This window comes from Mirounga leonina, unplaced genomic scaffold, assembly GCF_011800145.1.
Source record: "Mirounga leonina isolate KUSES-001 unplaced genomic scaffold, KU_Mleo_1.0 Mir_174, whole genome shotgun sequence".
Taxonomy (NCBI): domain Eukaryota; kingdom Metazoa; phylum Chordata; class Mammalia; order Carnivora; family Phocidae; genus Mirounga; species Mirounga leonina.
The window spans coordinates 26,173,144-26,200,970 of record NW_023270451.1 but is presented as its reverse complement, the minus strand read 5'-3'; the positions used below and the strand labels follow the sequence as shown (position 1 = coordinate 26,200,970).

Below are 27,827 nucleotides of genomic sequence, written 5' to 3'. Positions count from 1 at the left end.
TAGTAAGAGGTTCTGCAACTGCCTGAAAAAATGAAACTACTTAGACCAGAGAAGTGGAGATTTGTTTCATTTGCATTGTAAAAGGCTGCACAACGAAGAACATTTCTTTAATGCCACAAGAAATTAAGTGGAAAGTCAAGACGTAATGCCTCTTCCATAACTAAAGAACTTGAAAATACCTCTTAAAAGCCATTCTAAAATGTAAAGAACCCATAGCTCCCACAAAGTGGGTTTATTTTTAAGAATTTATTTATTGAGAGTGCGCGCGCATGTACGTGTGTGTGTGTGTGTGTGTGTGTGTGTTCATGAGGGAGGGGTTCAGAGGAGGAAGGAGAGGGAAAAGCAGACTCCACGCTGAGCAGGAGCCCAACACAGGGCTGGATCCCATAAACACGCCCCCACACACACACCTAGATCACAACCTGGAGATCACAACCCCAGCTGAAACTAAGAGTTGGTTGCTCAGCTGACTGAGCCCCCCAAATGCCCCTCCCACAAAGTCCCACAAAGTGTTTTTAAATGCCCACCTGTTGAGCATAAATATTCAGTTGATCTTTACAGAAATAAGAGATTCTCTGTTCTAGATGTGAGGTAGTATTTGGAAGTCTACCTAGGATAATGTGCTACCATTTTGACAATTTAATATAATTTGAAACTTGGAGAGTCTATTTAGACAGTGGTGGATGGAGAGTTAGAAATCACTGGCAAAGAAACAATTTGAAAATACAAAGCAAAAGCAAAATGTCGTTTTCACCAAGTTGGACCTTAATAAGTGACTAGATATAAAAGGGCAATCATGGCTTAAATTAAAATAAAGCCAAAAATTGTTCACTTTTGCAGTTAATTTAATGTGGCTTTATGAGTTTGGATGTAAAAAGTATAGGAAATAGAACAATCAATTACTTTTGTTTTTGTTCATTTTTCTGCTCAAAATCAAATAGACCAGAAAAATGTTATGTTTTAAGCCTGTCGAATTCCTCTTCCACCATGATTCACTGATACCTGGTATGACATGTCTGGCCTAGAAGAGAAGCAGATGTCATTCCAATAAGACCTCTGTTTCCTTGAACCCGCATCCCCATTCATCATTTTTGTCACATGCTGAACACACACAGACACTTGGACCAGACTCAAGGTCCCACAGCCTCTGTGAATTCTAAAGAGATGGACAGATTATTCCATGAAATTGTTCAAACTACAGTAACCTTGGAATCAAGAAATAATGATAAACAATCACACAATTATTTCCTATTTATTATGCCCAAGCCAGGAATCAATGAATTGCAATCAGTTCCCACCAGGATAAACCAGAATTCTTTATCTCCCTTATAAATATTGTGCTTTTAGGTAAGATCCCCCTAAGTCAATACATTAAGCTTTTACCCTTATCTAGACAGGGAGTGGCATAGTATGAAATCCTGTAGCTCTTAATTTCTCTTGCTGGCAAGATGGAAGTCAGTAGACTTGAGTTCTAATTCCAACACGAGATACTCAGCTAAGGCATTTATTAACTATCCTGTGCCTCAGCTCCACCACTTAAAAAATAACTTACCAAAACCCAGCTTCCCTGCCTCCCCATTTCAGAGCAGAGGTTACAACTAGAAAATTGTCTGATGATTTCACAAGAATGGTGCATACCATTCCAAAGAATTATACTTTTCTGTAAGGGTCAGCAAATAACTGATTGGCAAAAAAATAGCCTTTGGGGGAAAAGAAAAACAAACCTGCATCTCATACTTGGTTTGAACAAATGACAAGTACATCAATGTGCATTGTAATAAGCCACTTAATATTTTATAGGTTAGTGACTTCCAACAGCATCTGATATCAAATATTGGCCCAAACACTTTTGGAAGAAGTGGCAAAAAGTGGACGCTGATAAGCATCAGGCAATTTCCTCCCAACCTGTGCTCACAGACAGCTTGTGAATGTTAAAATTCCAGGCTCAAATTCTGATCCTTTCTGGGAAGTGCCATTCTCTCTGGACAGTAAGTGGCAACCCAGGCCACAAGGCTGTGCATGCAGATGGTGTACAGAAAGAGGGAAGTCTGTTCTCATTGTGAGCTCTAATGCCTGGCTTGGAAATAAAGTTTACCTTTCACCCTTCCACTAAAGCTGGAACAGCCCTGATTTCCATTAAAAGATCCACTTATTTCTTTTTTCAATGGCACCACAAAGGAAAACAGGACCAGAGATTATTCACCAAGACACAATGTACAGTACATCAATTTTCTTCATGCATGGATGATTACACCAACTGATTAAAGTCTCAGGATTAGTCTTTTAAAGTGGCCACAAGTTGATCTTTAAGCCAATTCGTTCTCTTTTCAGCCCTATACTACAGTTCTGCAAACACAGCTTTAGTCTCCTTTTGTGAAATTTACATATAGGAGAACTAACAATATATATAGTTCATGGAATAATCCATTGATCCGTTTGAGGTATTATGGAAAGTAATGGCATGACATACCATTACAAGGTTACTGCTGATAATTTGTGGCACAAACACCTAGCCTCTTTGGCCCATATTCACTCCACAGTACAGAGCAACTCAAATGATAGCATCAGTAGCATAAGTTAGATTTCTAGACTCTATTTTTTTTTAATTGTCCTTGTCTTTTGCATTTACCAAAGAAAACAAAGACTTCTACACATTCTCTTCCTATCTCTATTTCCTGTCTGGAACACAATGTACCATAACAAAAATAGAGAAATTCATGATTTATAAAAAGTGTTAGATTGCTCCATGGGGATGTAAACTCTGGTTTCAATGTTGGGACTCGAGTGAACACTGATTACTAAAAAAATTGACTCATCCTTTTTACCTTCACCATGAACCAGCAGTGGGTCTCTAGAACCATGTTTCCCTTTCTAAAGAACCCTTTTGCACTCATTCTTAATTTTGAGCATATCCTAGATAGAGGGAGGAGAGACACAGTAGTGGTTAAAAAGAGGAGCTAATGAAGCACTGGGCTGGCTCAATCAGTAAAGCATGCAACTCTGGATCTCAGGGTCATGAGTTCAAGCCCCACGTTGGGTGTACAGCCTACTTCACTTAAAAAAAAAGAGGAACTAGTGGCCAAAAAACATCATCAGAGAATCTTTTACATCCTTCTTGTCCTAATTCTATCACTTCCCCAGTCATTAGAAGCCAAATATGGAAAAGATGGATTGTGTAACAAGGGAAGCTTGGCACACAATGCAGGGGAGAAATGCTTGGTTCCTTACCTCTGGTAGTTAGAAGTGACCATCTCCTTTAAACTCTCAACTCGTAAGATATAGAAAAGAATCTCTTATTTCAGCTATAGCTTATTGTTCACCGCCAAGTCCCAAAAGCAGTCCTCTGACTTTTTCTTTCAAAATTATATATAAGGCACATGTTAGAAAAGTCATTCACTTCTGGAATTTATTAGTACCAACATCATGATAGTCTTCAGAGCAATTATAACACATGATTCAGAAATTCCTCAGCTGAGGAAGTTTAATTAATAAAACACTGAGGTTTCTTAAAGCAAATGTTTTGCTTAAGAGAATAGTTGCCCATTTACTATATTTAGAAAAACCACCCCATTGCAAAAATGCCATTTGGGATATACAGCCATCTTGGAAATCAAAGAGACATGTCCATAAAATTTTTTAGTGATTGCACATGGTATTTGTTTGCTTGTTTTTTTTTGTTTGTTTGTTTATTTGGGATGTTTTCCCTTTGGTCTCTTTTCTGCTGATTAAAATATTTAGAATCATTTTCAGATGTTGAGTGACTAAGAAGGCAGAAGCACATGTGAATTGTTCAGCTCATTGGAGAGGGCAATATTTTTATGATGATAGTTTCTAAATATAGAATAATTGCAAATACTAAATATTTTTCTTTCCTTCTCTTTCTTCCTCTCTCTCTCCTTCATTCTTTCCTCCTAATTCTATAGGGGGGAAAAAGTATCTTTGAAAAGAAACCTGATGATTTCTATCTTTTAGTCCCTTCTAGTTTCTAGGCTGGAATGAAACTCCTGACATACTATATTAACTCTTTTTTTTTTTAAAGATTTTATTTATTTATTTGACAGATAGAGAGCACAAGTAGGCAGAGTGGCAGGCAGAGGGAGAGGGAGAAGCAGGCCCTCCACCCAGCAGGGAGCCGGATGTGGGGGCTCGATCCCAGGACCCCAGGATCACAACCTGAGCCGAAGGCAGCCGCTCAACCGACTGAGCCACCCAGGTGCCCCCATACTATATTAACTCTTAACTCTTTCCTTGCTCCTCAGCATTGATCTTGGCAATATTTTGTTTTGGTTTTGGGTTTGGGTTTTTTTTTTTCTTGGATATGACACCAAAAGCACAAGCAACAAAAGCAAAAATCCACACATGGAACTACATTCAATTAAAAAGCTGCACAGCAAAAAAAAAAAAAAGAAAAAAATCAACCAAATGAAGAGTCAACTTATGGAATGGGAAAAAAGTTTGCAAACCATATATCTGATAAGAAGTTAATATTTAAAATATGTAAGGAACTCATACAACTCAACAGCAAAAAAAAAAAAGGAAAGAAAAGAAAAGAAAAGAAAGCAAGTCTGATTAAAAAATAGGCAGAGGACTTGAATAGACATTTTCCTAAAGAAGACATACAAAAGGCCAACAAGTACATGAAAAGGTACTCAAAATCACTAATCATCAGGGAAATGCAAATCAAAATCACAGTGATATATATCACCTCACACCTGTTAGGATGATTATTATTAAAAAGAAAATAATGCTGGTGAGTTTATGGAAAAGAGGGAATGCTTGTGCTCTGTTGGTGGGAATGAAATTAATACAGTCTATACAGAAAACAGTATGGAGGTTCCTCAAAAAATTAAAAATAAAATTATCACATGATTCAGCAATCCCAGTCCTGGGTATATATCCAAAGGAGATGAAATCACTATCACAGAGAGATATCTACACTCCCGTGTTCACTGAAACACTACTTACAATAGCCAGGACATGGGAACAACCTAAGTATTATTCAGCCTTAAAAAAAGAAGAAAATCCTGCCATTTGTGACAACATAGATGGACTCTAAGGGCACTGAGTAAAGGTATGAAAGAAAAAAAACATTAAATCAACATCACAGAGTCACATATCCTAGTCTCAAGGCCTTGCAGAGCCTTAAAAAAGGGAGATGTAGAAGATGGTAGACAGCCAACAGTGTCAATGAAGTTCTAGCCCATAAAGAACCAAGATATGAAAGGAGAAAACAACGCCTTCAGGGAATCTAATAAAATGCACATATGCTAAGTGAAGTAAGTCAAACAAAGAAAAACAAATACTGTATGATCTCGCTGATATGTGGAAGATAAAAACATTGAACTCACAGAAACAGAGGGTAGAATGATGGTTGCCAGGGGCTGAGGGTGTGGGGAAAATAAGGATATGTTGGTCAAAGGGTACAAACTTTCAGTTATAAGATGAGTAAGTTCTGAGGATCTAATGCACAGCATGATAACTATGTGTACAGCATGGTGACTATAGTTAATAATGCTGTGTTGTATACTTGAAAATCATGAGAGCAGACCTTCAATATTCTCACCATAACAAAAATTACAACAAACTGGTAATTATGTGAGGTGAGAGATATGTTAACTAACCTTATTGTGGTAAATATTTCTCAATATAGATGTGTATCAAATCATCACTTGTGCACTTTAAACTTATACAATATTGTATATCAATTATATCTCAATAAAGCTGGAAAAAGATCTTTGAGAGGGGATTGGCTCCTACAAATATTAAATAAAGCTAAACAGTCTTTCAAATTAACATAATGTTTCTGGTGCATACAGACCAGTGGAACAGAAACAGATGTAAGGATATTTAGTATATGATAAAATCATCATCTCAAATCACTGAAGCAAACATGGGATATTAAATAAATGATGCTAGGATGTCTGGTTAGCCATTTGAAAACATAAAATTAAACTAATACTTTACAACATACCCAATACATAAATTCCAAATGGATCAGGGTTCTAAATATAAAAAAATAAAACCACATGTGTATAAGAAAATATGGAGGAATTCCTGTATTAACTAGGTATAGGCTAAAGTTCTCTATGACTCAAAACCAACAAACAATAAAAAGGTCAATAAAAAGACCACGTTAAAAAATCTTTTTAATAAAAAAGGAAAGAAATTCTAACATATGCTACTACATGGATAAAGCTTAAGGACATTTTGCTAAGAGAAATAAGCCAGTCACAAAAGAACAAATATTGTATGATTCCACTTATATAAGGTATCTAGATGAGTCAAATTCATAGAGACAAAAAGTAGAACTGTTGGTTGCTAGGGGCTAGAGGGAAAGGGAAATGGGGAGTTGTCATTTCATGGGTACAGAGTTTCAGTTTTACAATAAAAGAGTTCTGGAAATTGGTTGCACAACAATGTGAATATACTGAACTGTACACTTAAAAATTATTAAGATGATAAGTTTCATTTTATGCATTTTTTACCATAATTAAAAATAAAAATAAATTTTTAAAAGCTAATTTTAAACTCTGTCCTTGCCAGAGACCTGCACAAATTAGATTTCTAAGGGAAAATTCCTCATGAGATTTTTTTCCAAGAAAAGCAAAGTAGGATCTCCTGAGCTATTAGAAGGAGCGATCCACGTTGATACTTCCTACCAAGGAGGGTCCAGTTAGCTTTTGCCAGTGCATTTGCAAAACAGAGGAGAATTTGTGCAGTGGTTCTAGTATTAATCCCCATAGCCACTTCACCCTACTCACCCCCAACTCTTTTTAATACTTTACCAGGCACCGGGGCACCTGGGTGGCTCAGTCGTTAAGCGTCTGCCTTCTGCTCTGGTCATGGTCCCAGGGTCCTGGGATCGAGCCCCACATCGGGCTCCCTGCTCAGCCGGAAGCCTGCTTCTCCCTCTCCCACTCCCCCTGCTTGTGTTCCCTCTCTCGCTGTGTCTCTGTCAAAGAAATAAATAAAATCTTAAAAAAAAAAAGAATACTTTACACCAGGCACCAACTTCTACAATCCCAAGAAATTCAGAAAAAGCAAGACGTGTCTACAAAATCACTACTGTAAAATCAGGTCAAGCTTTTAAACAGAGGTATGGAAAATGTTTTCTTCTCCCCTCTCCCCACCATGCACTAAATGGCTTTGCCTAGCTGCCTATCGACTTGTTTAAGTTATCCATCACGAATAACTCCTGAGTAAAGGTATGAAAGGAAAAAAAAACATTAAATCAACATCACAGAGTCACATATCCTAGTCTCAAGGCCTTGCAGAGCCTTAAAAAAGGGAGATGTAAAAGATGGTAGACAGCCAACAGTGTCAATGAAGTTCTAGCCCATAAAGAACCAAGATATGAAAGGAGAAAACAATGCCTTCAGGGAATCTAATAAAATTAACAGAAAATGGGGACAGGAAGAATATTCAATAGGAGCTACTGTTTGAAGTTTCATCAGTGATAGTAACATATTTAGAGAAAAAAATGTATCAAAAAGACTGAATGGGTTTGTTCGCATAGAAAATAGGGATTCAGAGAAGCAAGTAGGGTGACGCATGCTCACCACTCTCAAGGATAGGAAGGCACAAGACAGAAAAAGAGAACCTTTACTTTGGGTTCTGCCATGTCCTCGTGTGAAATAACCTCAAAGCTATCTATATATATATAGATAGAGATATAAAAAGATACATAGATATATGGATATATATCAAGTTTTGATTACTAATTGGACTCTCCAGAACTACCACATTGAAAGAAATGTGCTCTGATAAGTGTTTCAGGTATTGTTCTCACAGGATAAGGGCATTATCAAAAGAATATTCAGGTTAGAGTGAGTCTATTTCTGACTGTTAACTCTAAAAGCACTGGTAAAGTTTAGTTTCTAGGCCTTGGGCCAAAACAATTTCACCAAGCTGATGCCACTCTGCAGGACCTCAACTAATCAGTCTTCTATCAACTTTTCTCATGATTGTGTAATACATAATATTTAATAAAAAAATTTTACCAGATTTTTAAATAAAAGAGTATGGGATATGTTCCATGAAGCACATCACGGTAGTGGCCCCTGGTTACCCAAGTTCATGAAGAACCTGAATGCTTCATGAGAAAGGGAGTGTAGAAGAGATGGAAATGCTCTTCTTGCCTGGTCAACAATCTTTCATAATCATAAGACTTTCATAAAAAGACTTCTAATCAACCTTTTCAGTCAGCCATTTGAACACTAAGTTACGTGTAAGACTACCGTATAATTTATCATCTACACCAAGACACTTTTGAAAGTAAGAGAAAATATTTTTGATATAAACAACAGGCATAAAATAGGACTGTCCCAAGCAAACAGAGGTATATTATTATCATAGTCTTATGGCCTTGGTCACTGAATATTCATTATATATCTACTTAGAAGGAGGACCAACACTCCTTGCAATTAAAAAAAAAAAAAACTAGGAGCTTTTGAGACAGTGATCTCAATTCATTATTCAATAAACAAAGTAATTTCCCAAAGACAGAAAAACTTAGGATGACATTGGTCTGCTCATCTTCCCCCAAAAATGTGTTCTGCTCAAGGTTAGTATGAAAAAGAAACTCCTCCTGCTGCTGATAAAGCCATCTGTGCTTCAGAGATGGCTGACAGGTGCCTCCAGAAGAAGCAATCAAAAGTCATCAACGATCAAAATCATGACAATTAAATACAAGGATCTATTAGGGTCTTATTATCGAAATTTCAATGAAAATAATTCAAACACCCTCTTCCCCAAAGAGAAGAGCAGTTACTTTATTTTCTAAATCCATTGGTTGCACTCTGCTTTTCAGATCATAACTGGAATAGCTTGAGCCCTCAAAATTTTTCAAGAGTACACTCTTCTCTCGTTGTAGATTTTCAGCCAGACCACTTTTATAACCAAGGAAATGTATTCTGGGAAGATGTGGCATTTTTAAAAGCTCAAAATTGAAAACATATATTCTATAAATAAATCTACAATGAAGTGCTAAAAGGTTTATTTCTGATTTCTTATTTCACAAACTAGGAACTAGGCATAAAAATATTGGGCCATAAAATGCTTAAAAAGTAGATTACTAGAAACTAATAGAACACGTTATTATCTATTGAGCCAATGATGGGTCAAATGGCATTTTGAATTCTTGCAGAGAATATGAATATGACCTTCATGTATACCATTTACAGAAAGCAATTTTATTTACATTTTTAAATCCACATAAAGGTGAAAGATGATAGTGCTGCAAAATGGAACATTTAATTTTTTGCCCCAAGGCATAACTGAGCTCTCCCAAGGTCAAATGTAGCACAAGACTGAAATGAAACCAGGCTCTCTCCCTGCCATTCCATGCCAGAGGGCTTCCACTTTGGGTAGAAATATCTTGGATCTACTTTTATTCTTCAGAAATAGAAAAATTCCTAAATCCAACATGAGTAATTCTATAGAATATTTTGTGAGCATTTTTCTATTTTATTTTTAAAATCATATATCCAGACTATGATAAAAATGCCTAAGCTAAACTAGTTGAATGTTTGGGACTATTCTGACAATAAGGTATTAAACAGATTTTTTAAAGTTTCTTAGTTTGTATCATCACACAAAAATTTTGCTCTTAAAAGAATATGGATTTACATCTCTGTTTTATATCTGGTAAGCTGTTGGAACACAGGATTCATGAGAATAAATACCACGGGAGAAACTGGAGTTTATGCCTCCTACATGTGGTTATCCCCTTACAAATAAGCTCTACTCTCCTCTCCCCACCTCCTCATGTCCAGACATGGCAAGTAATTCACAAAACAGATGTATGATTTGCTAGGAGAGATACAGATGTTATGGATCATTTTAAACTCCATCACAGATGACTGTGAGGGTTGTGCTTTATGCCCTGGTCTCACTTATTACCTTACCCTGAGGGCCAGGGATCATTTTTCATATCAGTCAGGTCAATAGATGCAGACATCCTAAAGAGATTGTGTCCCACATGCCATCAGTACAAACTTAAGTCACAACCATTGATATCAAACTTGCATTTGTTACCCTTGTATCCCCCATTTGATGGGAAGCCCTTCAAGAGTAACAACATCTAATTAAAACTACTACATTATGGTAAAACCACAGCAATTTTATGTACACTCCAGCTACCCAAATAAGAAGAACTGTGCATTAAAGTAGAAAGCAACAGTTACTTCTTTCAAAAACTTTAAAATGAGTCTCATTCTCCTCCCCCTCCATTATGTGTGCCCATGCATGCACACATGCACACATGCACACACACACACACAATATGGTGCAGTAATTTGAAGAATTAGACTGTCTGGGATAGAATATCACCACCTTGCACCAGACACGTTCTCAATGCCTCAATTTCCTCATCTATAAAATGGTGTATTACTAATGATATGACTAGGATGGGCATAGTAATATCATAACATGATATTAACAAAACTTTACTGATATTAATAATACCTACCATCTCATAGGATTGAGAAAATAAAGTGAGAATGAAAAAGAAAATCCATGCTAAAGTCCAGGCACAGTGCTTGGCTCTGGGTATAAATAGGAATGTAGAACATTTTATCCCCATCAGTCACCCCATACCTTTCCCAATTCTCATGTCAAATCCAAGACACAAAATAGTGTTTCTATATAGGAACTCTTCTTGGATATCCAGAGCAATGCCTTGGAAAGAGGCATATGGTGGCAGACAGGAGATATTTGGGGCAGCATAGGAGAGGGGTGCTGTGGTTCTCATCCTATCAAATTATTTCGTCTAGTACTACTGGGAGCTTATGGTGCTGCCACATCTAGGCATTCAGCTAGAATGAACTTTAATGGAGGAAAGTAGTCTATATCCCCTGCCCAAAGGTCCCTGCACTTTAAAACTAGTAGGCGAGATGTTCTGATTACCTTGTGTGCAAAGTTTAAGAGAATTTCAAGTGTTAAAGTAATTAAAAGCAATTACTGCTCATAAATACCAATATTTTAAATTAGATCTTAATAAATGTTCACACTGTTTGCCACCTAAAATGAAAACATCACAAGAATTCTCACTCAACTAGGCAATCTGTTCATTAGGCCTGTCAAAGGCTTGTGTCTTCCTTTCAATAAACACTTGATTGGTTGCTAAGGAAATGGCCATCTTTTTCTGGCTTTAGTCACAATGGTTACTATTCACATTAAATATTTACAGCTCTCTGGGCAACACTGGGCAACTGTCCAGCAATAAGCAAGTGGGAAACCAAAGATAGGATGGTCCTAGGGTAGAGTCAGTCCTTGCATTTCACCCATATAACGGCTGTGTTGGGAGCAGGAGACCCTGGCCCAGACACCTTTCTGTCTAATGGGTAACGAGACTTTTTTCTTTACTAGCTCACCACTCCTATGTGTCAGGCACCTTTCAGAGCTCTTTATAGCACTTTAACTCAGTTAATTGTCAGTAGTAACTCCATGGGGTAGAAAGTATTGTTAACCCCATATTATAGACAAGGAAATCAGGGTCTGAGAGGTTAAAAAGTTTGCCCAAGATCACAGAATTAAGAAAATACACTGCCATTCTCTTCCCCTCCTTTTTCTTAACAAGTCTTTTTCAGTGCTGCTTCCCTTAAGAACTGAAGTGAGCGATCTGAGAGAGAGAGAGAGAGAGAGAGAGAGGGAAAGATCCTGGGATGACTGAAAAGGGGCCAGGTCCTCATTGGAGCCCAGAAGTCCTCCACTTTCTCATCAGAACTCCTCTATTTCTACCAAGAATTCAATGTTGACACTTGACACCATGACATTACCCACCTAGTAGGTATAGTATAGTATAGTATAGTATAGTATAGTATAGTATAGTATAGTATAATATATTTTGGTAGGATATCAGCCATCTTTCCAAATGTGCATTTGCCTTTAAAGCCTCTTGTTTTCTTCACCATTTGGTCAAAGAAGAGAAGCAGGCTGTGGGAGGTGGGGCTGGGGTGGGGGGGTGGAATCCAGCAATCTGAGACATGTGCATATGCATCTGGCCACACATTAATTAGAACCATTCTAACTGTAAAGGATTTCAGTCAAGAATGCAAGGCAGGATTAAACATCTTGGGCCAAATCATTCAGCTTCCACTCTCCAGCACATTTCAGAGAGCAGAGCTACAGATCCAAAAGTGGCAGTTCAGCTCATCTGTGCTCATGCCAGATCTGCACTGGTTTGATAATGGCTAGAGATTATGGCTGGCTCTTCAGTGCAGCTGTTCATAACTCTGCCTTATTAAACCTAAAGAAATAAGGTTGAAAATCTAACATGAGGCATTCATCATTCAATTATGTATTTCTTGTGAAAGAGGCAAAAACACTGCCATGTTTTGCAAAATCTCCACATCAATAGCAATTAAGATTCACATGAAGACCAGAGAAATACTACACTGACTATGGATGAATAACTTCCTTTCAAATGCAATGTTTTGCATCTTTCTCTAAATTTAGTTCTGTAAAACAATAAATGATGGTGCTCTGGTGCAACAAACTACACACAAATGACTGAAAAAGATATGTGAATAAAGGTATTTTATACTTTCAATTTTAGAGATCATATAGTCAGCCCTATTACCAACACCACAGCTGCTCCAAGAACAAATCACAACTCATCATTCTACAAATAGATTTAGAATCAAACCTGAGATTAATTATAGTATTTTCACTGAAAACTTCTCAAACAGAAAGTATAATGGAATTCACGTAATCCAGCTCAGGTTTTTAAGAGTTTTCCATCATGCATTGAGCAGCATCAGCAATGAATATAGCCAGTTGGTAACTTAGGGCACTTGTTCCTTATTTAAAGATGTTAACAATAGTATAAGGGTCATTTTTACAGCGAGAGAAAAAAAAAAGTCTGACTATCCTAGGTAATCTTTAAATTAAATGAAATAGGGTGAAGGGGGAAGGTTTTGAAAAAGCAACTATGGTTTTTGGTCATGATAATTCTCAATCCAATCAGGCAAAAGAAAAGAAATGTTTGATTCTCTAAATGAAAATACACAATTAAAAACAAAGAAAGAAAATAGAAGAAAGAAATTCATAGTGAGGCGTATGGCATATCTTCAAAAATCCATAAACCAAGTGAAAGAATTAAGAAAACTGTAGTCTTTAATATATGTCTAAAGGAAGAAAAGAATAAGCCCCTCCAATTTTTCTAAATTTTGCCCACATTTATGGAAAGTAGCTGAAGAGATTTATTTTAATAATTTCACTATATTCAGAAAGTCTGGTTTTTATGAAGTTTGAGGCTAACTTAAGCCCTCCACTTATTTTCTTCTTCAAAATTGCATCTTAAATATTTACAGTACACAACTCCAATAAAACAATAAATATACTGTTGATCATTTTAAACAAAATAATAACATGATATTGGAGGGTTGTTCTTTTTTTTCTTCACAGTGGCCCATGGATCTCCTTGTAATTTGGCAAATTAATAAATGCATCCTTCCTAAAATCTTGGTTGTGTACTTAGATGTTGCCTTGGAGTCTTACAATCAGTTTTCAAAAACTGGTCAAGTACATAAAAGAAGGGGCAGCCTTATGATTAGCACATCAGTGCACAAAGAAGGACAATAAATTTCCATCACATTGTCAAACTCACTCAAAACAATCAAATATTTCACTGAACCATTTACAAGTGTTCATTGCACACAAAACCTGACTTTATATTCCTCCTATTTTAAGTAGATGTGATATTTTACAAGGGCTTCACAAGTAAGAGACTGAATGTAAAGCAGTCCATTAATTCTATATAAGCTGTTTTATATACCTGTGGGCCTCTAGTAACATTCAGATACAAGGTTACAAGGAGAAGAATCATCTTCTAAAGTTTGGTTGGAGAGGTTGCCGTATATTATATATACATAACTAAAATTCCAGCTGTCAAGCCAGCAGTCTCTCTTTTCCAAAACTGCTTTTGCGCTCTGGCTGAAAATACTGACATAAACAGGACAACAGTATAGTATCAGTTACCAGATTGGAAATGTTACTGTCAAACTCAAGTTGAAATTTCAAGACCAGCAACTTAGAAAACAAAAGAATTCCCCACTATGATTTCCCAGGGAATCTTTCCAAGAGAGATGTACAGATGTATATCCAATCTTGCTCTGCTATGTGTGCATATGTGTATGTTTAACTTGGAAATGAAAAAGACTCTTCTAAGTCAGGAAATTTTCTCCAAGCTTTTCTATCATAATTTTTCCCGGTAATAACCTATCTTAGAGAAGAAAATATGTGTCTCCTTCTTTTTAGACTGTAACTTTCAATTTTATTAAAATTCCTCCCAATCTGCAGTGTGATGTCTTTGTGTTGGCTCTGGAAGGCCATGTTACACCTTGTATACATGTGTGTCTTGTGATGGGTTAGGTACAGGGAGAGAGAGAAAAATGTAGGGCCTTGAAGGTGTTTCCAGCTAGCTCTTTCTGCTCAGCTTTCTTGCATCATACTGCAACTTTGCCATGCTAAGCCCATTGTACATTTTCAGTGAGTGGTTAGCCTGGCCTTTTGTTCTACTAAGTTAGTACAAGCTAATAAATGTCTTTTTACTTTATTGGAATCTTTCCTTTAAAAGGCATGACTTTGGGGTCTGGTCTTACAGAGATAGTCTTTTAGACTTGAGAAAAGTAAAGTAAAAGGACATTCCTGCTAATATCAAAGCAGGCTTATTACTTCAATATAAGCACTTCCTTAATTTTCCTTCCTCAGCATGCTACATAAATATAAGCAAAAAGGCTCTCCGCTGGATGCATGTTACATATATCTCACAGAGTTTAATTATAAAGCCTCTAAAAATGAAGGTGGTGGGAGGAAATGATGTCAGTAGATCATACAGTCCTGGTATTGAGTTAGCTGGCTGTCTCTGACAGCATGCAAACAAAGACACTCAGGTAATCACAATATACCGTGAAAGGCTGGGCTCTGAGGAAAAGAAAATCCAAGTGAAGGTGAAAGGTATTATTTCTACTTTAGTGCTTGGAAGTGCACAATTTTAATTTTTGTTTTCATTAATGTTATAGATGTTATTATAATTGTGATAATTTTAATGCAATTAAGGAGGTGGAGTTAGTTTTTTTTTAAGTGCCACACCCTATCTTCTCTGCTAGACTGATCTGTTATAAAGAAGGGATGAGCCAGATGAAGGCCAAGCACTCAAAAATACACAACCACTCACAACACACACAACACCTCACTTTGTTGACCTTAAGAGGAATGGCATTGCAGGAAACAGTGAAGACACCCGCACAAGAATACAACTTCCAACCCAGCAGCTGCCCACCAGGGGCAGCAGGCAACTTCTAAGAGTGAGAAAGACTGTGCCCAGGAACGTGGGCTGCACAAGTGGGGAGAAATAGGAAAACGCTGTGCAATTCACTAGGCAGGACCCTGGACACCAGAGCCACTTTAGTGGGTTAAGGTGGGACCCATCCCCAGGCTTTAAAAACTGCAGTGGGTTGACCCATGGGCAAAAGGCCAGCTTCTTGCTGGAAAGAGGAAGGCTGGTCTCAGCCAGGCCTTCTAGAAAACCCTGGAAGGCGTTGCTCCTGAACCTTTCCTTCCATTCCTATTCAATTCCCGGCCTCTCTTCACCTCCAGATTGGCTCTCTTCTCGCGTGTTTGCCTTTCTCCAAGCTGGCTTCTCACACAGGTTGATGGAGAACTGCCTGCCAGACCTCTGCTCCTTTAACACTGCGGGGATTTGCAGAATCGGGTATCCTGAAAGGATTACCTCTTAAACTGAGGCGAGAGAAACAGACAGAACTTCCCAGCCAACCTTCGCCTTTGACACAGAGAACCCCTAGCGCCAACTCTGGGTACTCCCCGGCTTATTTCTGGACCAAATCAACCGTGCGACTACCGCCAAGGTGGAACTGCGCAATCTCCTTATTTACTTAACAAAACAAACAGACAAAAAGCCCCTAAACCCCGAACAACCCCCAAACACAGCCACTGTCCCGCCTCCCCTTTCCTTCCTCCACCCCCCTTCTCTGGCTGTTGTTGCACACTCTCCCTGGCCTTTCTGAACCCTCTAGAGCCAACACTGAGGTCATTTAAAGTTAAGGAGAAACTTCCCCCTACCCCATCCTGGTTCTAATGATGATAGATTCCACGCTGCATCAGGCCCCACGCCGGGGAAATGATGAGGCTGCATCCCAATTCGTCTGCATTAAAGGCGAGCCAAGCACTTTCGATAGGAAATATATCGATTCTTTTGCCCGAGCGGTAGTTTGTCCTGCTTCCCGTGAATAATTACTGCTCCTTTAGAAATTCATAATAATTACGACTTCCCACCCTCCACCCGCGTCGCTCTTTAAGAGCGCCTGATCCTGGAGGCTGTCTCGGTGTCTCCAGCCGTGTTCCCTGCAGGTGGGAGATAGGGCATGAATCACTTCTCCCCACCTGGTTTTACTCTGGCGAGAAAGGTAATCCCTCTCCGTACCTCAGTTTCCTTGTGTGTCAAACGGGCGTTTTACGTTGTTAAAGACACTTACAGCTCTACATCACTTGATTCATGTTTGTTTGTGAGGAGGGGTAGATTTAACGAACTGTGCAAGGGAATGCGGACGCGGGAGGAGAAAGTGGGGGAAACAAGGATTCACCTCCCCTCAGCCTAAACTCTGCGGTAATCACGTGATGCCGCAGCCACGGAAGTTGGGGGGACGTGGTGCAAACGAGCCGATCTGGCCACAGGAAACACTGGGGACCTAGCGATCTGAGCTCAGTGCTCCCGAAAGACTGGGAGAGGGAGGCGGGTCGTTAGAGTCGCGCCTGGGCGGTAGAGAAGTGTCTGCGGAATGCGCCGACTCTACTTCAAGAGGGACCGAGCGCGCACTCTGCGATGGAGTAGGGCCGGTCTGCGGACACCCGGCGGGGCGGAGCCTGTGGCTCTGTCCGTGGTTCTGAAGAACCGCTCCGCGGGCCGGGCTTTCTCGGCCGCCGGCCACGACCCATTCAGTTTCAGTGTCCGCGACCTCCCTCCGCAGAACTGCTGCACTCCTGCCTGCTGCCCCAGAAGCACCGAAGCTCGGCGGCGTCGACAAAAAGTTCCCCCGAAGCAACGCTTTGGTGTGAAGGCTTGGGGTCTAGACGCGAGAGGGCTGTACCTATGTTTTCTTAAACCAGTTGGGATTGCCCGAGGTCACCTCAGGCTAAAAGAAGACAATAGAGCGCGCAGCTGTGGCGGCAGCGACTCCGGCTGGCAAACTTCCCGGGGCCCGAACGCTGCGGCTTTGGTGAGAACGACAGGGTTTCCGAGTCTAGGATATGAAGCCTACGTCGAAGAAAGTTTCTCGCTTCTAACTGTAGAAGACGACTTGAAATGGCCTTTCAAGTCAGGCTCAACAGGGACTCGCAGAGCCCCCACGAGCCAGTTTCTAAGGAAACACTCGGTATTTCTAAGCAGCAATTTGTCTTATTGTGGGAGAAAGAAGCACTACATGAAAAGCCTCTCGGTTTTCCATTCTCATGCAGATGAGGTGATGCGCTCCGGCCGTGGCCTGTGTATCCCCCTCCCCAACGTATTTCCAATACTCTCATTAATTTAAAGGAAGTAGGGGCGTTAGAAGTCTTTTCGCTACTCTCGGCGGGAGAGGCAAGCCGATGCACTCTCACTGCTCCGGGGACCCCACGGTGCTCTCCATCCCAGAGACCCGGCTCTGGGCGCCACCTTGCTTCCCACCACCCAGAGCAACCGACTAAACGACAAAGGAACTTTCTGTAACGAAGGTCACCTGAGGAAAGGATTTCTCTCCGTCCCACCCCCACCTCACCCCCGCCAGCCCGCACCTCCATAGTAAACAAAATATTCCAGAAAAAGCTGTTTGCAGAGGGGGTAATTAGGTTTTCAGTCCACAGCAGAAACGCGGCGCACTCATTATAAGTTTAAACAACAGCCAGCAACCCTTGAGGGCAGATGGCAAACTTGGAAAATGCGCAAACGCGCTCCTAGGCGCGCGGAGGGGCACGAAGAAGCCGCCAATATATATTATCTCAATAAAAAGCCGCTCTTGGAAAGCTTGCATAGTAATTGAGATGGGCGCTCATTTCTGATCTGGGCTGGCATTTCCTCATCTCGAGCTGACAGAGCCAACTCAGGAAATTGCTGGTAATATTCATCTGGGGAGCACTTTCATTAAACGTAATTCATTCGACTTTCACAATAAATTGAGTGACATCCTTACAGCGGAACCTTTTTATCCTTGATTAAGTGCTTGCCAAGCTTTGGTTTCCCATTTTATTGTCACATTCCTTCAAGCAGAGACGTCAACATGCCAATCGACAGCAGAAAAAATGTGCGCGCCTTGTTTACCAAGCTCCAGGAGGGGTTAGTGCTGACACAGAGAAAAAGAGCTGGTCGCAAGCTTGAGTAGCGGATAAATCAAGACAGCAACTTCCTGCAGACAAGCGTCCGGACCTAAAGAACGGTAGCGAGGAGATTGCAGGGCGAGCCTAGAGAGCGTACTCGCTTTGCCACCCCGCTGCTCCTGTAAGCAGCTGACCCGACCAGCGGCTCGCCAACCTGACTAGCCCGCCTCCCCCTATTAATTAAAATGGCGAAGACTGGTTAGGTCTTAGAATGAGATCTGGAAGCTCCAGAAGGACTTGGTTGCTTTAAGGGAACTTTCCAGGATCGAATCAAAGCTAGGCACCTTACTTAAAAACAAACAAACAACTCCGAAAGAATGCACACTTCCTAACTGGCTATTTGAGAGCATGCAACTTTCAGAGCTTCCATCGGCTTTATTTCTGGGCGGAGGAGTGCAAGAAGAGTGTCATTCCTCATTCCCAAGATTCCCTTTCGACTCTTAAAATCATCACCGCGACAGCCAAACCCATCCAGGGCTCTTCAGACCCCGGAATTCCAAGCAAAGCTGAGGAGCACCTCGATATTTCAGGACTGGGAGAAACCAGGAAGGCGTCCCTTTGCCAATTCCTGGTCCCTTCTCCCCCACCCCCTATAAAATCAAAGAAGGCCAAGACAGAAAATGGCGTATTTGAAAAAGCAATACCCAAATGCTTTCATCACTCAAATGTCCTTTTGAAAATATTGTCCACGGTGGTTATTACCTGGACAATGCTGTCAATTTCTGTAGTCTGCAGAAAATTTTCCCTCAGATAGAAAAGTAGGACATTGGGCACCTATCTCAAAAAAATCAACCAATTTCCCTGCCACCAGATATATTTTTCACCCAGACAACACTTTCATTAAGGAGGAAATAGCCGTCAACAATTCAAAGCCAAATAGAAATCAACTTCGCACAAAGAGGAGCTACGAACTTAATGGCTTTCGGAGAAAATACAGCTGAGAAAGTTGGAGTGATTCTGGTTCTCCCTTCCTAATACTGAAGGCAGTTTCTCCCAGAAGCTATCACTAGAAGGCCCCAGACTACCATCATCCTCCTGAAGTGTGGCAGAAGGGCAACCCATCCAAGTGCTTCCCACACACCAGGGGAGCTGCTTTCTTGGTCAATGGAAAATTGAACACTTCAGGAAAATGCCTGAAATAGTAGCAACCCCCCCCCCCCACACACACACACACAGAGCCCTAGAATATGTCTTTGGACTGGTAAGTTTTCATGTTGTGCTGCTGGAGCTCAGGCTCCTTCGAAAATCTAGGTTTAATCCTGTATCAGGAAGGTTGGTCTGGGATAGAAAAATCCGGAAATGCGGTGGTGTTGGGGAAATTTTAGTACTGCCACCAAGAACTGGCCTTAACAGAAAACACTGAATAAGCCACTGTTAGATAGTTAATGCACTTTTCTTTTCAGGAATAAGCTCAAATTGTAAAATTTTCAGTGGGCAGAGGCTTAATTTTCATTCCTAGTCCAAAGGATGGACATTGGTGGTCTCTCTCCTGCTGCTTTTCCCTCATCTTCCTCAGTTCTTAATAGCCACCTTCACGCTGAGTGAAATTCATCCAAATGCTCTGGCTTCTAATAGTGCAGAGGTAGTACTCCATGGATATATTAATCACTCTTTAATCTCTGCTGAACAATTGGAGTGGTATTCACATTTTAAGGACACTCTAAATTCGAGGGAATAACTGACTCAAAATCTTTTTTTTAAGGACAAAGTTTAGAAAGAATTTTTCAATTCTTGCCCATATTGGTTTAAAAAGCAACTAGATTATTAGCAATTTTAATTCCTAGCAGAATTGGAGGGACCTAAATTGGAGGGTGAGGAGCCTCTTCTCATGAAAATAGAACTGTGGATGTGTGACTGATCACAATAACATCATTCAACCCCTTGCCAGATTCTCTGGACTCAATTTCTGAGTAACTTTTTTGTTGACATGCCCAGGGAGTGCTCATTAGATTCAGTTCTCAACTCTGAAAATTGCCACAGGTGAGCCGCCAACAGGACACCTCTGCTTTCTGCTGGGAGGTGCTCTCCCTGCGTGCTCTGGCCTATCCTTCAGTTTGATGCACCGAAAAGAACCCAGTTTAGGACTCCCTTTCTTCAGAACCAGCAATCACGTTTTCCTAGTTTATCCAGTGTGTGTTTAAATTCAGTTAAAATGCCATCGTCCTGTTACCCCATTCTATCATACTGAAAACATCCTGGTATTAGGCCAGAACTGACAGGAGAATAAAGATTGCAGGACCTTTTTTTTTTTTTAATTTTTAAACAAGTATTGTTATGCGATAGGCATGTCTCCTGATGAAATGAGACTTTTAAATCTATAATACACAAAATTCAACAGACAGAAAATCTCCTTGCCTTTATTTTTTAAAAAATGGTTTCCTTCTTCCCTCCATTTATGGCTGGAGTTAGCCCTGTGGTGATTTTTTTAGTCTGCTAGCTAATAGGCTTCAGAAGCTTACTTTGTAGACACATTTCTAATTAACTTCCCATTGCAGTACTAAATAAGCTTCCAGTTTGAAATAAGAACAGACTCATCTCTCGATAAACACAAAAACACTCAAAACCCTCAACCTAGAACAGGCATCCAAAAAAACCTGGGCCAAGAAACATTTTGAGAACATTCACTCAAATACAGGCAGAAGAGTGTGACATAAGAAAGGAGCACTGAACCTGCTGGATAGAGAATTGCCTTTCACTTAAAAAATAAATTAAAAATCCCCAATTTGGGAATATTTAAGGTATTTCTCTGTAAGTAGAAGCAGGAATATTTTTGTATAAGAGATACCTACACAAATCTTGTTCCCCTGGACATAATGTGGCAATCACTGCTTGGAAAACATAACTGGGATTCCAGGGGCTTAAAGGGAAAGGTGCACTGTGCTATCAGCTAGGAGGCAATGCATAAATAGAGCACCCTGTCACTTAACTTGTGATGTGAGCTCATAAAGACATAAAATTACTCATTAAACTCCTTCTTGGTTTATGGCAACTCAAGGAGGAAAAAATAAAATAAAATAATGGTTTTGCCACTCCTGCCTTCTTGGAGTATAACCTGAAGCAGCCCCTGACAAACTGCATCCATCTATTGCAGTTTCTTGCAAAGATCTGGGATGTTCTAAGATCAGCTACAAATAAATGATAAATTCAGTCACAGTGTGTGGTGTTTAATAAAATAGATGGAGAAAGAAGCTTTGACCATTTCTTGGTCTGTCTCATTGCCCTAGAGTTTTAATCAAGGCTCTCCACTTCCTTACCTGCCTAGAACCAACCTGTCCTGACTGCCCAATTCACCCTTTTAAGTTTATTTCCATGGTAAAAACCAGCTCCCTGCTCTTCCAGGAAAATATCTTGGAATTCTGTGGGCAAATAACCATGGGATGACAATCCCTGGAAATACTACCTTGGGTCACAGCCACCAGCCTTTTGTTTTTGTGGTGCCCTGTGGTTTCTAATCCCCGACACACAAAACAACTTTAGATCGGAGAGAAAAGAATGGACTTCTAAATCGCCTTCTCTATTTTATTGTTCGCGTTTCGTATTGTTTTGAGTGAAATTGGAAAAATTGTCTCCTTTCTCCGTATTGCCAAAAGGCATTCAGGTAATGAAGTCTGTAACTAAACGGTAATTGAATCAGCATAATTTGCACACTGAATGGTTTTCAAATGCTCCCAGTTTACAATTAAAGGAGAATTAATGCGCTTGTTGTTGCGAACGCAGCGCATTAGAATAAATCCAGCACTGTTGTTGTAATGAGTGGAAAACGGTTTAACTGCCAACAAACACATTTAAAATTTAATACAACATATTGATTTCACTTCTGCTTTTGATAGATTATTTTCCAGACTATTGAAATACTTGCTCCAAGCAATAAACTGCACCACAGCCCCGAGCCTTTTGCCATGTGTGAGCACAGTCCAAGGACTTAACAGTCTTGAGGTTCAGGTCACGCGTAAAGGTATGCAGAGGAAAGGGGCAGGAGGGTTTCCATGGTTAAGGGAATCGTTAATAACCCTCCTCTGTAGCTTTCATTTTGCGCCCCCCCCCCCTTCTTTCAATAAACAATCTCTGTATTTCCCCTGGCCAAACTTTCTGCCCTCAGTCTTTCGGTTCTCAATGTCAGTAGGTAGACTGGACACAGGTGGGGGCAAGAATGATTGAAGATAGGAAATGGGAAGGACAATTTTTGCATTCTGTCTGCGTTCCAGCCCGGGAAGGCACAGACTTCGGTGACAGTCAGAAAGGCTGTTCTTTTGGATTGGCTGCCCTGGCTTTCACCTGTTTACCCCAAGGTATCCTGCGGCGAGGACACTGACGCGCAGCGCCCTCTGGCGTCCGAGGCTGCGATAGTCAGGCGATAAAGATGCAAAGACAGGCAACACTGAGGGTTCCTGGATTGAAGCTGAAACCCGTGAAAGGCACGCACCCTCACATACATATTCACATACGCGTATACATACACACTCATTAACATACACAGAGTTCACACAACTAGCAGCCCTGCAGTCATATGCACCAGAGCAACAGCTGGGAAACGCTCTCAGCTGAAGGGTTGGCAACACTTTTGCTCCCTGGCTTGTGGGTTCTGAAGCCCTTGGGATTGAGGGACGGCACCGCACCCCCATCCCGCTTTTCCAGCCCGGTCAGAGAGCTCAGGCTGCCCCAGCGCTCCTCGCCCCCGTCAAAACACACTGAGCCCTCCGTGCGCTCTTGTGGCTCAGAAATAAGCTATGGGGAGTCGGTGCACTGAACACAACTTCGCCAGCAGGGTGCGAGTGTCCCTGGCCCTCCCTGAAGCCAGACACGAGAAATTGCTCTCTCCGTCTTGGCTCTACGCAGTGCCCACAGCTACCAATTCATCTGCACCCCCAGTTCCAACAGTGTGCAAAATCCAGACCCCCGAAACTCCACTCCAGAAAGACTCAGGCAGTGGCTTTGCTTAGTATTTTCCTGACAACAAGGTCTGTCATTCCCTAGTAAGGGGCTCGGCCCTGTAACTGGGGTTCGGTTATCTGGTGCAAAGAAGAGATTGGGAGGAGAGGGAGGAGAGCCGCTACATGTTTGCCGGGGCAACCCAGACCTAACTCTATCTAATCGCTTGTGATGCTCTTATCTGATACACTTGTCCTCTGTGAACCCTACAAGTCGAACAAAGTTACCTGCACTTCTTTATGTGTCATATCTCCAAACTGGGGGACTAGGTACGTGGATTCACTTTCAAAGTCACAGACCTGGGCAGATTCGTGCTCCACACTCTCAACCTCCATTTCCTTTCGTTTAAACTCTGTGGATGAACTAATGAGAGTTCCATGTATAATCAACCCTTTCTTTTGCCCTCTCTCCCCATAAAGCATCCCATCCCACTATCTCCTCGGCTTCTGGGTGTCTAGGGCGCCCTAGACGCTGTTCAGAATCACGCTTAGGAGAGGGGGGACTGGAGCAATAAATGAGGGTGGGAAAACCGGAAAATCCCGCAGGGAACCAAAGACCAGCTTGCCAAAGTTGTTCCAACACGGTCGCTAGGAACGCTGCTCTCGCTGAACTGGCGATCTCACCCTCCTCCCGCGCGCCCCTGGTTGTCTGGCCTCGCGACCAGGGTGGGATTGCGGGGCCGCCGGATCGGCAGCGACTTACCAAGTAGACGGTGGGCTGCAGGAGGAGAAGCACGTACCAGCACGCAGCCTGCATCCTCCCGCGTCTCAAACTTCCTCGGCGGTGCTTTCGCTGAGTCTTTGTTCCTTCAAAAACATAGATCCACCTGACATCCACTTTACAGAGCAAGGAGCGCTCTCAGCAGCCTAGATACAAATGAAATTAGACATCCCATGACCACGCGGGCAAGGTTAGGCTTGGCGACCAAGCGAGGAAAGGGGGTCGTGGAGGGGAGGGGTGGACCAAAAACCCGGGGGGGTGGGCAGGAAAAATTGAAAAGCGAGTAAATCCAGCGCCTGAAACCAGCGAGCGCGCGGTCCGCAGGCAGGCGGGCAGGAGGGTAGGAGGATGAGGGGCTCCTTGCGCCCTGCACTCCTCGGGTGCGAGTTCCCAGGCAGTGGAGACAGGAGGTGGCGGGGCACACAGAGCCGCGTGCAGGCTGGTTCCGAGCCCAAGCGTCTCTGGCAGCGAGACCTGCCCTAGTGTTTGATGGCCGGGCGGCTCGGACTTAGAGGCGGCGGCTGGTTCTTCGCCAGCCCTGGCAGTGCTCACACACGTACACACCAGCAGAGGAGAGAGAAAGAGAGAGGGAAAGCGAGCTGGAGAGACTGAGTAAGGGGGGCGCGGGTAGAGGAAGGGGTAGGTAGAGCTGACCGGGATTAGGTCCTGGGTATCTTCACACGTTCCATGGAGTGGGGGTGGGAAAGGGAATGCAATTTGCATACAGTAAAGCCGGGCTCAGTTTACCCATTCGAGCCCCCTGCACAAAGATACACGCGCACACAAGCACATCTTTGGCACTACTTTTTTTCGAGCCAAGGGGCAGAGTCAGTCGCTAACTTCTAGAGTGGAAGCCTGCCCGGGTCCGTGAGGTCACCCGCCAGGCTCACTCTGTCCCCCAACCAGTGGCCCTCCCCCCGCCCCTTCCCCGTGTCCCACCACCCCGCTCCAAGATATCCTCTCCTGGACTGTGGAGGCGAAGTGTACGTACCGCACAGGACCAGGGGCGAAACCGGCGAGCAGGGACCGCTCTGGGCAGGCTCCATGGAGGAGCTACTCGGGCCTGGCGTCTCCGGCGCCCCGGACATGCCCTCCCTGGCGCTTCATTTCCATGCTCAGGCACGGACGGGTCCCGCTGCTTCGTCCAGCGTCGGCGGAGTCGGCGTCTCAGTGCCCGGGTCGCGCTCAGGCTTGGTTCCGTGGGAGGCTAGGCTTGGCACAGTTGGATTCACGGTGTAGGAAACTTAAGAGGCAAGAGAGGGAGGGGGAAGCAGAGGAGAAAAGAGAGGAAGAGAGAAAGGGAGGGAGTAAGAGAGGGAGGGACAGAGGCCAATGCGCCGGGCGAATGCGCCGGACGAACTGGGACCGCCGGCTCTGGCTCCTGGACGAGCAGTCCGGGGCTCCTTGCTTTGCGAGGCTGCTGAAGGATGGTAGAAATGACTTAAGGGGTGGGGGAGACTGGGCAAGTCCTCGGGACTTGAACTCGAGAGACAAAACACGGGCCTTCCAGAAGAAAAAAGCAACACGGCAAGCGCAAACGGTCCGAGTTTCTGAGGGAGGGTTGGGGTGGCAAGACCTGGAGGCTCCTGGCGCACCGAGCAGCTGCACGTCTACCGCGACACTGGGATGCCAGGGAGCCACTCCCGAGCGGAGTCGCAGGCGCTGTGCATGGTCCTGCCCGGCCACTGGGGGACGCTCTGGAGCACGCTGGGGTTCGGGGCGCCGACGAGGTGGTGCTTTCTCCGTAGGTCTGCCGCTCACGGCGCGTACCCTCCCCACACGGGCAATTGCGTTGGCACGTGGGTGAACGATTCCTCAGAGACTAATTAATACCCCGAATAAATAGATCCCACTCCCAGGCTCTCGGTAGGCCGGGCCCGTAGGGAGAAGTGGCTCCTGCGGTATCTCTGGTGACCGCAGTGCCCAGTCCCCCGGGGGCGTGAGGAGGACTGCGACCGCCAGAGGAGTGGTGGGGAGCGTAGTGGAGCGGTGCGTAGGGCAGGAATGGGCGCAGGAGGGAGCAGGGGCCCCCGGCCCGCCTCGGGCGCGGACTCTGGGCGCCGCGGACCTGTGGCTACGGGGCCCGATGCGAGGGCGCTGCGGACCGCCAGCCACTCAGCGCGCGACAGCCGAGAGGACTGGGCGACCTTGCGCGTTCGACTCCTCGCCGCGGTCTGGGCCGAGCGAGAGGAGTGGGGTGGAGGGGGGACGCGGGTAGAGGCTTTGAGCCTTTGCCACCTCCCTCGTTCCTGATACCTCCTACCAACCAGCGTCTCCCACTCTCGGTCTCTTTGCTCTGACTCTCGCTGTCCTTCTCCATTTCTCCCTTGCTGTCTCTCTCTCCATCTTTCTCTTTCTATCTCCTTTCTTATGCTCTGTGCCTATTCTTCAGCTGCATCTTTCTACCTCTCTCTGTGTGTCTCTTTCAGGATTTCCGACTCTCTCCATCTCTATTTCTCTGTCTCTACCTCACCCCGCCATTCCTCTCAAACCTTGTCCTTTTTTTCTCCCCTTCACTCTCTCCAGCAAACAACCCTTAAGCCAGCTTCGCCCTTATCCGAGATCCCGGGACCAGGCCCTTCTACTGCCGGCCGTGCCACCAGCGCCTCCTCAGGGTGCCCAGACTCAGTCAACAAGTCTGAGCACGGCTGAACGCATTTTTCTTCCCCTCACTTCGCTGGTTATCTCTCCAAGCTCGCCCTTCACCAGAGCTTGACCTGGAATGATGCCCTCTACACAATGAAAATTAATAATTGGTAGGAGTTGGGATGAAATTTATCTCAGGAGCCCTAGTTGATGGCATCCAAATATGATGGTGATTTTTAATGAGTCTTAGGGAGTCCTTTCCTCCAGTGTGGCTATTGGACACCTCAGGCTCCACCATTTCTGACCGGCTGGGGGCCCAGACACAATAGGTCTCGGAGGACTATAGGTTGAGCTCCCCTGGAGAAGCTGCTAACCCCCAGCCCCCAACACCGACAATCAGCAGAACCACCCTTTTCTGGAACAAAGGCAGAAAGAACCCCACTGAGACCTTCCCCTGGAATCAGACCTCCAATTTAAATCCCCACTGGAGGACATACTGCCAGGCACTTTGAGGCCTACACTTCCCCTTCCAACTAAAAATAGCTCTTTAAAGAGCAAACTCTTCTAATCTCAAAAGTTGTACTCTGCTGCTGTGACCTCTTGGAATTCATTGGGGCATATGCAGAGTAAGGCAGTGAAGCACATTTTCTAAGTGGGACTCTGAAAATGCACTTTGGAAAAATGCACATTTATATATAGCATAGTTGCAATGTTATCTTGGCTATCTTCATTTACCTGGCTTTTCATGTTCTTAAAAAGTTTAAAGAAGAAAAATAAATTTTAGGGCACCCATATCTGAGGCTGAAGGGTCAAAGTAGAGCAAGGGAAGCTTTGTCTGTCTCCACCCTTTAGGATTCAAAAATGGGGATCAATCCTAAAATCGATCCCCATTTCTGCATGAGCTCCCAGGCCCTCCCAGGATGGAGTGTGGAGCTGGAGTAAATGTTGCCTGCCTCTCCCCAGATGCCCCGGTACAATGCAGGCAGGGCTGAACTTGGAATACGACTTTTGGGAAAAACAAGAAAGAGTCAGGCCCGCTTTGGGATATACCAAGTTCTTTTTTCTAAACCTTACTTCAAAAACATTCTGCCTCTAGTCCCATTTAGCCTTAAAAATTACTGCTTATGATATAGAGAGACGATCAAGGACCTTAAAATCTCTGTCTGAATGGGACTGATTATTTAAGAAAAGCACCACAGGCACCTAGTAACGGGAACTGGTCT

The 27,827-nt window shown here is 43.0% G+C and overlaps 1 protein-coding gene across 1 annotated transcript in view; it reads right to left on the bottom strand.

The window, feature by feature from the left end:
• NXPH1 (neurexophilin 1) overlaps positions 1-25,220 on the bottom strand; it is a 299,940-nt gene extending 274,720 nt beyond the window's left edge. Inside the window, exons 1-2 of the mRNA XM_035020636.1 lie at positions 25,010-25,220; positions 24,001-24,164 (exon numbers count right to left, since the gene is read on the bottom strand). Coding sequence (XP_034876527.1) covers positions 24,001-24,054 — 54 coding nt within the window. The 5' untranslated portion in view covers positions 24,055-24,164; positions 25,010-25,220. The remainder of the gene's footprint in view (positions 1-24,000; positions 24,165-25,009) is intronic.
• Between the last annotated feature and the right edge of the window lie 2,607 nt (positions 25,221-27,827).